A 12,850-nucleotide genomic window follows, 5' to 3' on the forward strand; every position below is an offset into this window, starting at 1 on the left:
TTGTATCAAATGGTATAATATTCGAATATCAGTGTTTGACACTCAATGTTTTTCAGCTATTTCATATTCCTGAAACATTGAGTGTACGTGTTTTTTCTCCCCCAAACTAGAGAAGTAAAAATTGGGCATTGTTTCAACAACCATAGAGAAAGAAGGAAGGACACCAACGTCACAATAGTCAACATCGTTTCTTTATTAAGTAAAGAGATCAAGTCACTAGCAAGATATATTGATATGTAACGACATGAGATACATTTTAATTTCCAAATATGGAATTTATTCCTACAGAAGCACATGGCGTAGCTTAATTATTGATATTGTATTTGAGCATGCATCATCGATCGTGATCTTCAAGCCTTCTTGAACATAACTTTGAGGGGCACGGTGCTAAGAGCCAGACGCCTTACTCCTTTGGCATCAACATAAATCCCGATATCTTTGCACATAACTTTGCAGTGTTGACACACTGTAGGGCAAAAAACTAGCTTGTACTTGTCTTCGAACTTCTCAATCTTGAACCAGTTGTTAGTTGTTTGCGGACCAGGATTTCCTTCAACTCCATTGGTTGTGACGAACCATTGTTTTGTCCATTCATCATAGCTGTCAAGCTTCCACGCTGTTGACTGGTGACAGATTGATGCAGCAGAGAATCTTATGTTAAGATCGGTGTGGACGCGGACGACACCTTTCTTGGTGTTCACAGGTGTGAATTTCAGTGGGAGACCATTTGACGCCTCATATCGGTCCTGGACAACATCAAGTGGGCAGGTTCTTCTTCCAGTGCTAGCCATTTTGAGCCCACCACCTCTCCCACGGATCGCCGGCAGGATGTAGTAGCCAGTGCCGGTTCTAAGTATCTTACCAGTGACGTCGAGCACTGGCTCAGGAGCAGCAGTAGCTGCTACCCTAGGCAATTGATTTGCAGCTAAGGCAAAAAGAAGGAAGGACAATGCTAGAATTGCAGCTCTCATTGTCGTTGTGGGTGACTTTCAATGTGTGTGATGTGTTTATGCTAGAATGAATGGGAAGAGGCTTGAATTTATAGAGTTAGCAATACAGTGGGATGCCTGCATGCATGCATGATTCTGGTTAAGAACTTTTGAAGGAGCGCCGTGTATGACATGCATTTAAAACTGGTGGCTTGACCAGCCATAAAGTCAATTAAAAGATCTTGGATAAACCTGATCCTATATTTTATATTCTTGAGTAGCTCGTACAATATTATCTTTTATTTGATGAAATCGGGATGGTCCAAAACAACACCCTGTTTTTGGAAAAGAAGAGTTCCTAAAGTAATAAACTGAAGTTGTGTATTACTATTATTCATTTACTGTGTCCTACGTTGACAAAAATTGCATTAATGCCGAAGAGTTTTGTGAGGTACACAGTTAGAACTTCTTGTCTGCTACTACACATCATGCTAATCTGTTTATGATCAGTCAAATACTTTGCCTAACTGTCCATGAAAGTCAAAGAATTTGCCTTCTAAACTTCTTGTTTGCGGTTTACACCTTACATCACATCGGACGGCTTGTGTATTAAAAAACAATGATTGATAAGACAATAGGTATACACTAAAATAAATTAAAAGAAAACCACATTTTAAAGTGCAGTTTTTTTCTTCTCGTAACGGTGGATGGCTTTCTTCCATGAACAGTGTTGTGTTGTCTGATTATGATCTACCAATTTTTTCTAGTAAAATTACTCGTGCTATCCTATTATTTAGTTAAATTTATATTTGTCTATTAAATTTTAAAAAATTATAGTTTTTATCTTAAATCAATATAAATTGATAAAAAGACTATCATTGTATATATTATATTAGAAATTCTTATTCTCTCTTTCTCATTCCCCCTCTCTCACACCAAACTCATTACTAGAAATTCAACAAATACAAACGGAATTGCTGACAGAAGATTTCTATCGGTATTTTGCAGTGATATTTACCAATCAAATTTTTTTTCTCACTAATCATTGGTATATACTGACGAAAACATTTCGTCAATATATACTGAGGGAATCATAGACGAAATATGGAGAATTTTAAAAACAAAGCAGTGCGATAACTTACAAGTTTTATGGATGATTTTACCACGAATTACAATGAAATTCAAATCGGGATGTCCATACAGTGACGTGTCTACTTCACCGACAGAATGTCCGACGGATGTACAGACGAATATATTCTGTCAGTAATTTCATTGACACTAGTTAATATATGACCTAGCCATCAACCCTCTCCTCCCCTATTTCTCCTTCTTCTTTCCCATTGCATCTAAACAAACCCCCTCCCCATTACAAACAACTAGCCCCCCTCCCCCAAACAACCTCCCTCATCTCAACTCAACTCGCTGTTCTTTAAATTTTGTGGTCACAACATCCGTGTTCTGATTTATTACGAATTTTAATTTTATTTTTGATAAGTAAATCTATCTTTTTTTAATTTTAACCCAATTTTAAAATGTCAATTTTATTATTGAATGTTTTTTTAGTATATGTATTTTGTTTGGGTGTTTACTTGTTTTATTGTTTTTTCTCAAACAAACTTGTAGTATGGATTTATAATTTTGTACTTGTTATAGTTTGTTTTAGACTTTGTAAAATTGTATTTTTTTTATAAATTGTTAAAACTTATATCGAATTACCGACTTTGGTGTGTTGTGATGAAATAAATAATGGCTTGTTTAACGAGCATGTTTTAATTTTTGTCAATTTTATTGTTGAGTTGTAAATTAATGTGTATAAATATGTATGTATGTAGATAATTGATAATGAATATTTAAGAGAAATTTGAAAGTAAGCTGAATAATCTTAAGCTAAACCAATATTTTTGCAAATTTATTTACTTAATGTAGTTAATAATTAATACATGTTGTCATCATTATTTTATAGAGGTTCGATAGAAGTCATGGATGATCGTTTATGGATATATCAAGATTCACCCCAACGATTGCAGATGATGGATTATTATAATAGGATTCAAAGTTTTATTAATTTCACAACATCTATTCTGAGAAATACTAGTGGAGGCAATATTAGGTGTCCATGCAGGAGGTGTAAAAATAAAAAGTATCTTTATTCAGATGTTGTAACGATACATCTTTTACACAAAGGGTTTATGGAAGATTACCTTTTTTCATATACATACGAAGAACTATTTGTTCTTAACGAGAGCATGGTAGAAATGATGGTTGGGTCAACTTCTAGTGCTAACAACGTGCATGAAGTTGTAAACGATAACAGTAATCCTTATAGGAATATGGTTATGGATGCAATGAGAATGAATCAAGGTAATGCTAGTCAATGTCCAATCGTAGAAGAAGAACCTAATGCAGACGCGACCAGGTTTTTTGATCTTTTGAAAGATTCTAATGAATCATTATGGATGGTTACACAAAGCATAGTAAATTATCAGTCATTGCATAGGTGTTCACCATCAAGTCGGATTATAGGTTGAGTGAGGCCGATTATGACAGAATTATCAAATGGGCGAGAAGCATTTTACCAGAAGGGAATAGGCTGAAAGAAAACTTATATGCTACTAAGTTCATAACGAAACCCTTTGGATTAGGATACCAAAAAATTGACATGTGTCCAAACGTCTACATATTATACTACTTTGAAAATGTTGAGTTGACTGAGTGTATGACATGTGGGCATTCCTGTTACAAACCCAGAACTGGTATGGGAAAGACTCTTATAGCATATAAAAAACTTAGATATTTCCTAATCACACCTAGACTGTAGAGATTATTCATGTTGTTGCTACCTAATTTTTGACCCATGTTTTTATAAATTTTTTAAAATAAAAAAAAATAAAAAATAAAGGTCTACATGTGGCGATAACATAAAGCATCAGAGCTAATATAAAGGAAACAATGTGTCGAGGAGATAATTATTGAATCATATATAATTACTGCAATATAAAATACCATATATATATATATATGATTTGATTCGTGCTGATTATGGAAAATAATCACTGCAATATAAGATACCATATATATAGGATTTGTTGGTGTTGGTTATAGAAGACAATCTCTGCAATAATTATTGCAATGTTTCCTTAAATAACAATGTGTAAAAAAATTTTATATAAATGAACCTTCAATCATATGAAAAAGGGGAGAAAACTTTACAAACAAAAAGCAATTTTAAGACAAAAAAAAATTAGAGCTTCCACAAAACCCTAAACCCATCCTTTTTAGTTTTTAGTTAACCGGTTGGACACCCTCCTTTGAAAAAAAGAGCCGCTACCCAATGAAGCTTTTCCTTCTCCTTTCAGTCGACTAGAGCTCCCCTACATTTTGTTTCCCTGCCATCAACACAGATCCACAGACACCCGACCATGGCACCAACACTCTCTTCTCCCTGATTCTAGCATTTTCCCTTTGGCCTTTCTTCTTCCCCTCAGCCGACCAAAGAGCACACCAGCCCTCTGCACACAAGCCTCCTTTCTCCCTCTCTCAGCCGTCCCCATCTTCCCCCACATACCACCCAAACCAGCCTTCTCCGTCTTCACCGACCTGTCATCCTCTTGGTCACAGAACAAGAGTTACCATTTCCCATCTCCCACTTAGTCGTTTCTCTTTCACCATCACAAAGCATCTCGTGAAGACCCGACCACCCCTGTTATTTCCTTAATCTCCTTCAACTGGCCCCGGAACCAACCAAAGGACAGCAGCCCCACAGGCCATTCACCTCGATCTGCTCATTCCCCTCCAATCAAAAGGGAGACGTCTGCAGGCCGTCATCTTCGCCAAGACATGAACCGGCCACCAACAACTGCACAGACCGGACGGAAACCCAAAGCCTAGCAGCCGGCGGCCCCCTTAGTCTTGCCACCACCTAAGACAGAGAAGAATAGGAAAGGAAAAGAAAAGAACATATCTGTAGAGGGAAGCAGATCCAAAATGGAGAAGAAAAGAAAGAAAACAGATCCGTGAACAAGAAACAAAAAAATTTAAAATCAACTGCCTGCGTTTTTTCCCTTATTGCAGGTCACGGTGAAAGCCACCACCGGCAGGAAAGTGAAGAGGGGAGGAAGCCGTTGCAGATCTCCCTTGTCATTTTTTCCGGCGGTGCGTGAACCCATGCGCCGCCAGTGGCGGTGGGACGTGGATCAGATGCGCCGCCACTGTTTTGTGGTCCATAAGACTTCCCAGCAGTTCCCTGGAATTTTAGGGGCTATTATGTAATTTTATTTATGTGCTGTATTGTTTGTTTTATGTTGAATTTGGTGATTGGTAACATGTAAATGTGAGTGTAGGAGAAAAATATAATAAAAAAGAAAAAAAGTGTTTTAATTTGTATATAATCAAATATCTCGAGGATAGATAAAATCACGTTTCCTGTGAAAATATAAGAACATATTTCTATATATTTTTTTGGAATTTAATAACTAATTTATTAAAGTCTTAAGAATTTGACTAATATGTGGTTTGTTGACTTTAATTATGATTAAATGCGATGTATGTGTTTTCAATAGAAAATATAAAAAATGTTTTTTTGTGTGTTGCATACGGCCAATACCCTAACATGTTTTGAATGTTTTTTTATATAAAAAAAATATTTGAAGTTTTGAAAATGTGTTTTCACATGGATTTCTTAAACACAATAAAAAAATTATTTCTTTTGCATTTCTGGATTTTACAACATGTTTGTAAAACTCTAAAGGGTATTGGCCAATATTTTAAAAAATACAAAAATCTTATTTTGGAGGGAATTCATCTATTATTCACCATTAATGTTTGGATAAAGAAATCTTAAATGGATGAATATCCAAAATATTATTGGGAATAACTTGTTATTATTCACTATTAATATTTGGATAAAGAAACCCCCAGTGACAAATATCCAAAATAATTTTTTAGGAATAATAAGTCATTTTTCAATTTCTGACTCTACGGTTTACGAGCCGCGAGAGTATGGAAACACTAAGGCAAAAATAGGCTTTTAAAGTGCCATGACTTTCCTTAGATTCCTAAATTTTGGTCTCTCCTCCTTGCGATTTACAAGTCGCAAAACTCTTGAAAAACTAAGGGAAAAATGAGCTTTTAAAGCACATGGAATCTTCTTGGATTTCTATCTTAATAAATTTAGTCTGAATCAAACACAGATTTCAAGAGATCTGCATTGATTCTCCTTGGTACTTTGTAGACATATCTAAGGGTGTGATCCACATTGACCAAGGTTTATCTCTGTTTGAAACTTTCAGCTCAAATCCATTCATCATAGCAAAACGTATTCTAGGAAAACACCAACACCATAGCAATTATAAGGCAAACCAAACACCAAGTAGCTTATCTTAGGTAAGGTGTACTAGGGGTGCTAATACATTCCCTTTACGCAACCAGCCCCCTTCTTTAGAATCTCTGAAAGACCAGTTAAGTTTTCTAGTGACCATAATACTAGGTGGCGACTCCCTTTTACGCAATAAAACAAAAAGACCTTGAAATCAATCAAGGATCACTGGGATGTCACGCTCCGCCGTAAGGGTGCGACATATGTCATCAAAAACTGCTGGGTATATGACATGACACCAATCATATAATGTTGTGGATGCAGTAATGGTGCATGGAAACACTTTAACAGTATGTATCCTCACTTTTCAACTGAATCAAGGAATGTGTATCTTGGGTTGTGGACTGACAGATTCAACCCATTTGAGTCATTTGCTGCTCTTTATTCTTATTGGTCAGTTATACTCACGGTTTATAACTTGCCACCAGGAATGTGTATAAGGTCGGAGTTCATGTTTTTATCTACAATCATACTTAGTCCTAATAGTCCGGGCTGGAATATAGATGTTTGTCTTCAACCATTGATTAATGAGTTGATGTAATTGTGGTCCTCTAGGGCTTTAACTTATGATTTATTGAGAAAACATAATTTTCTTATGAGGGCAACTTTGATGTGGACTATCAATAACTTTCTAGTTTATAGAATGGTTTCTGGTTGGAGCACGCATGGAAAACTATCATCTCCATACTATATATAAACATTAACAAAAAAGACAAAAATGCAAAAACTTAAACACATCAAATACACAAAGCTTAGTCTAATATTGTCAGAAATAGTACCTTCCCCAGTGGAGTCACCATTCTATCGCACACCCCCCATACGGCATTGAGGCGATTTTTATTTGTTTGCTTGTTCTTTAGGAGTCGCCATCTAGTATTTGGTTATGGGTCACTAGGAAACCCGATTGTGCTGATCATGTTAGAGATTCGAGGGTAAGGGACTGGATGTGGCTAGGAAAGGTATTAGCACCCCCTGGCGCACCTTACCTGAGGTAAGCTGTTTCGTGGTTTTGAGGCGTTAAAGAAGTTTTAAAATTTTTATCTTTTCATCAGATATTAGAAATACAACTTATATGTAAGTTCATAATCCTTAACTGTGAGCAAATCAAAACATTAAATTCTTTTTTTTGTCTTTGCGACTTTATCATAAATAAAACATCAATAAAAAAATACAAACACACATTCACTTTTACTATGTTTTACACATACACCCATGTTTATATGTTACAAATCACCAAAATTCAAATTAAATCCAAGAACACATTACACAAATCAAAAATTACAAAATAGCCTCTAAAATCCGGGAAACTGCTCGGAAGTCTTCTAAACCACTGGAACAGTGGTCGTGTGTCTTCTCCATGCCCCACTACTAGCAATGCCCATAAACGGGTGGATCTGGAACGATTTCTTCCCTTCTTCCCTTTCTCACCGACGACGACCTGCAAAGCACCCAAAAACACAAACATCAGTTTGTTTTAATCTTCTTTCACTGTTTTCAGATATGTTTCTCTCATTTCTCCTCTTTTAAAATCTATTTCATTGTAGATTTATTTTTCTATGGGTTCGTCTTCTTCTCCTCTACTTCAGGTGGCTGACAATATGACCAAGGAGTTATTGGCTACTGGGTTTCTGTCGCGTCTTTACTGCTGGTAGTGAGTGAAGAGATCCGGAGAGAGGGAACGCTGGAGGCAGCTGTTCACAGTTGCTGAGAGGGAGACCATGTGTTTATGGTCGGTTGGAAGGGGGAGATTTGTTGGCTGCTGGGGTTGGTTTTAGATTGGTCATCTCGTGGTTGAGAGAGGGGGGAGGCTCTGTGGAGCTGTTCTGGGGTTATAGAGGGGCGCTGGAAATGGGAAAGGAGAGTGAAGGGGTGTTTTGTGGTTAAGAAAGGATAGGGATGATGGAGAGGTTGGAACGGAGCTGGGGAATCGATGGGTGTTGGTGTGGCAACTATTTTGGCCAAGGGGAAGGGAATGCCTTGACGGGTTCTAGGGAAAAAAATCCAGGAAGATGGAGGGGGTGGTGGCTTGGTTTGAAAGGGATGAAAAATTGGGTTTCTAGGGTTTTTGTTTTTTCTGACCCCTAAAATTTTGTCTCAAAATTTTTAAGCAAAAAATTGTTTAGTCCTCAAACATTGTACATCAACTTTTTTTTTTCTGTAAATTTTGATTTTGATTTTATTTTTTATATTTTTTTGAAAACAAGCAATATCAATGTCGACTTAATGAGGAAAATCAATGATTTTAAAAATAACACATGAAAAGTCGAACGCGTTCAAAAAACCTTTGAAAATTTAAATTCTTTTGAGACGATGATAAAAATGCTAAAATGATGCATATATTAAAAAAAAATGTTTTTTGGATTGTTTTTTTTAGTTATTTTTGGATTTTTCAAAATTTTTATCAAAAAGATAGGTAAAAAATTAGGTAACAACAAGGGCGGAGTCGCGACCCACTTTATAGAGGTCCAATCTCGCCCCATCATTTTATGCGTACTTTTAGGTGTCTTTGCTTTCCTTTTTTGCATCCATATAACAATCATAAATTGGATTTTCATTCCTCTCCATGTGTGGTTTTTTGTTACATCTCATCACACCTTGGTTATCGATGTTTTGATATTGTATCTCAATGCATTTATATCTCTCGTCATGTCTGCTTCCATGAACATGTGTTCCTATTTGATAATTCTGAAAAAATTCCAAAGGTCTCGACCACTCCCCCCACCCAACCTGCCACTGCCCTCCTCCCAAATCTACTCCACTCCCCATTGTTAACCACCCATACAGTTCTGCCACCCCAAACAGTCAACCTATCACAGCCTCCGCCCCTCCCCTGCCCATCATCACATGCATGTTTATCTAACCATTATGATGCAAGTTCAGCTTGTCCATCAGTCTCATCTAGCCACCAGCACGCCACCCTTACTAGTGTCGGGACAATAATCTCAGATCCCTCCTTTATTTCACCTTACTTGGCAAGTGACAATATTACTATAGATTCAGCCTCTACCTATAGTCCTTCATCTGCTGACAGTCCTCTTCTTAAGGCATATTCTCCCTCAGCCCCTCCGACTGGTCTGAATCTTATGGTTGATTTCTACTCTTATCCACTGCAACAACTCACCTCACTACCACTATATTCTCCTATGTCGCCACCCTTGATCAGCAGGCATCCTATGGTCCTTCGACCACGGCAGCCGAAGACAGCAAATCTGGTTGCTTCCGCTACCGTTGTTACTACCTCCCTTCAGGTACTGCATTCTCCCTTTTCTGAACCTCTTGCATTCTCTGATGCTGACAGGTATGTCGTTTGGCATGATGTTATGTGTGATGAGATCAAGGCTTTGTGCTCTAATCACACTTGGTCTTTGGTTTTTTTTCATCCTTCGATGAACGTTATTGGCAATAGATGGGTTTATCGGATCAAACGTCATGTTGATGGTAGCATTGAGCGTTATAAAGCATTCCTTATTACTAAAGGCTTTACCCAGCAAAAAGGTATTAATTATTTTGAAACCTTCAGTCCAGTTATTAAGCATGCCACCATCCAATTAGTTTTCTCCATTGCAGTTTTGTGCAATTGAAAGATTCATCAACTTGATATTCATAATGCCTTTCTCAATGGAATTCTTACTGAAGAGGTTTACATGAAACAACCTCCAGGTTTTGTTGACTTTACTCTTCCATCTCATGTGTGTAGATTACACAAGTCATTATATGGTTTAATTTTAAACCAGGCATCGAGGGCATGGTACACTCGTCTGAATGATTTTTTGCTCTCCATTGGTTTCTAGGACTCCAAGGTTGACACCTCACTGTTTATATTGTCTAATGAAACTAATATCTTTTATCTTCTGGTGTATATTGATGACATCCTATTTATAGGTAGCAACTCTGTTATGCTTCATCGCCTAATACAATTACTAAGCTCTGAATTCAAGATTCGTGACTTAGGTGCAATTCACTATTTTCTGGGTATTAAAGTTCAGTCTACAGGTATGGGTTTGATGATGCGTCAACACAAATATATTCTTGACATCCTCACCCGCGCTGGTATGACTTCCTGCAAACTCGTTAATACTTCAGTTTCTCCTTTGAAAGTTACTATACTACTGGATAATTCATTCTTTGATCTTACACTGTTTCCTCAAATCGTGGATGCTCTTTAGTATCTTACCTTTACCTGCCCAGATATCTGCTTTGCCATTAATAGAGTCTGTCAATTTATGCATGCTTCTACAGATTCTCATTGGGCCGCCATTAAGCGTATTATATGCTACCTTAAAGGTACAACATCTTATGGTTTTCATATCACTGGAGGTTCCTCTTTTGCTCTATGTCGCATGTGTGCAGCATCGCGATGAAAACATCCACCTTCAAATTCTGTTATCTTATGTGGAAAATGTGTGGAGACAAGGAATTCTTGTCTCTTATCAATGAAAAATTGAAATGGGAGTCGCCACCTAGTATTTTGGTCATCAAGAACCCTAACTGGTCTTAGAGATCGCGTGAGGGGACTGATTGCATAAAGAAAAGGTATTAGCACCCCAAATATGCCCTACCTCAGGTAAGCTGCATTATTTTATTCTCTAATAAAATCTAAAGTTTTATCATGTTTTCTAGTTGTTGGTCCATCTGTGATTTAGGAAAAGTTCTCCTCGGTAAGGAGATCCTTATCTTATCGGGTAAAACCTAACAGTTCTAACCTCAACAAAAGAATTTAATATCCGGAATACGTTTTACGTATAAGATCATAACCTAGATATTAAAAGAAAACAAAATAATTTTTTTTAATTTTTGAAATATTGGCTTAGTTCTCGTGAATTTAATAAACTAATTATTAAAGCCAAAATGCATGCTAATACCTATTTTTTGAATTTTTGTTGTATGAAAATATGATATGATTTTTTTTTAGAGACTTGGCCCGTATGCATGAAAACAAAATATTTTTTTTTATTTTTTAACAAAAACCAGGTATTTTAATACCGGATTTGTATCTTTACAATATAAAAATACAAACCAATATTGATCAAAATGCAGTAAAAAATACGCGGGGAAATCAAAAAAATTTCAAAAATATTTTTTTGATTTTTTTTGGTTAGGTCGGCACTGCCTGGCCCAATAAACAAAAACAAACAGTTGAGAACTCTCAACTGTTCACATGCAACATGAACAGTGGAGTAGCCCGGGCGAGGAAGAAGAAGAAGAAGAGAAGTGGAGGCTTACCTGGCGGTCGTCCATTCTTGCGAGAGTTGAAGCTGCCGGTTATATGCTGTTGGACGGTGGTTATGTTCCTTCTCTGTTCTATTTTTTATGTGTTCCTTCTTCTCCCCGCTTCTGTCTCCTGTTTCTCCTTTTCTTCTTCTGCTTCTAGTGGTGGTGATGTCGTTGTTGATGGTGGCTTAAGATGGCATGCTATTGACGGTGGCTCTTCTCTACGGTGGTGGGCAGTGTTTGCTGCTGTTCTTCCCGTCTGTGGAGAGGCGCAGGCTTCCTCTTCTTCTTCACAAGCGTTGCAGCAGGGGGAGGAAGATGGTGAGAAGCTGATGGTGGTGCTGGTGATCGGTTGGACGATGGTGTTGCTACGGTCGCTCTTCCTCTTCTCTTCTGTTTCTACATTGCTTCTTATCTTTGTTTCTTTCACCTTGCTTCTCTCGTTTTTTTTTGCCTCTTCTCCACCCACGGTCACTCTCTTTGTTTCTCTCCTTTCCTTCTCTTCTTCCCCTTCCTGTTCTCTGTGCTTCCCTTTTTCCTCTCCCATTTGCCCCTCTATTTCTCCTACTTTTGTAGGCCAGAGACCTTGTGCTGGTAACGGCTAGCTTGATAACATTTGCAAAGGGATGACAGTCGTGACATATGCCAGCTGCATGGAACCATTAATGATGAAGAAGGCAGTGAACAGCCAGCTACATGAAACCGTTGCTGATGAAGAAAGCAGTGAACAATGTTCAGTGAAACAACACTGTTTTCCAATTTTAAATGATATTTCTGATTTGGTCCTTGGATGTTTTTACAATCTTATAATCAAACCCCTCTGGAAATGTTGTAATTGGATCCTTTGATTTTAGCACTTTCCAGTTTGGTCCTTGGTTTCGGATTGTTTCAATTAAGTCCCTAATTGGCTATCAAACTTCAATAATTATGCAATTAAGCCTTGGATTTGACCAAATCAACTCTTCAAAATTATAATTGGACCCCAAAAAATTAATTTCTTCCAATAAAAGCATAAATTGACTTAAAAATCAATTTTCTTACAATCCAACCCTCTATAAAAACAATTAAACCTTAGATAAAATTTAATTGAGTCCATAAACATTTGATTTTAGACTTTTCTTCCTCAACTTGAATTTTCTTTATCAACAAGGCTCTCATCAGTCAAAAATATACTGTCAAATTTCAATCTTTTGCATTTGTAAACCTCTTCAACCAATTTTGGCCTTTTTCGGTATTCCAGCATCCTTTTCTTGCTCCTAATATTTTTGGATTTCTTTCGAATATTTTTTGATATATTTTTTTTTATTTTCTCATTTTGTTTTTTGGAAATCAAAAA

At 36.9% G+C, this 12,850-nt stretch overlaps 1 protein-coding gene across 1 annotated transcript; it reads right to left on the reverse strand.

Moving 5' to 3' along the window:
- Positions 1-214: 214 nt before the first annotated feature.
- LOC133670473 (kunitz trypsin inhibitor 5-like) lies at positions 215-1,057 on the reverse strand. The gene has a single exon (XM_062090975.1). The coding sequence runs from the start codon at positions 969-971 to the stop codon at positions 351-353; it is 621 nt and encodes a 206-aa protein (XP_061946959.1). The 5' UTR covers positions 972-1,057; the 3' UTR covers positions 215-350.
- Between the last annotated feature and the right edge of the window lie 11,793 nt (positions 1,058-12,850).

The sequence above is a fragment of the Populus nigra genome, chromosome 13, assembly GCF_951802175.1.
Source record: "Populus nigra chromosome 13, ddPopNigr1.1, whole genome shotgun sequence".
NCBI classification, from domain to species: domain Eukaryota; kingdom Viridiplantae; phylum Streptophyta; class Magnoliopsida; order Malpighiales; family Salicaceae; genus Populus; species Populus nigra.

Bases quoted from the DNA above. Each gene is read 5' to 3' on its own strand.
- LOC133670473 (XM_062090975.1), bottom strand. From the start codon at position 971: ATGAGAGCTGCAATTCTAGCATTGTCCTTCCTTCTTTTTGCCTTAGCT.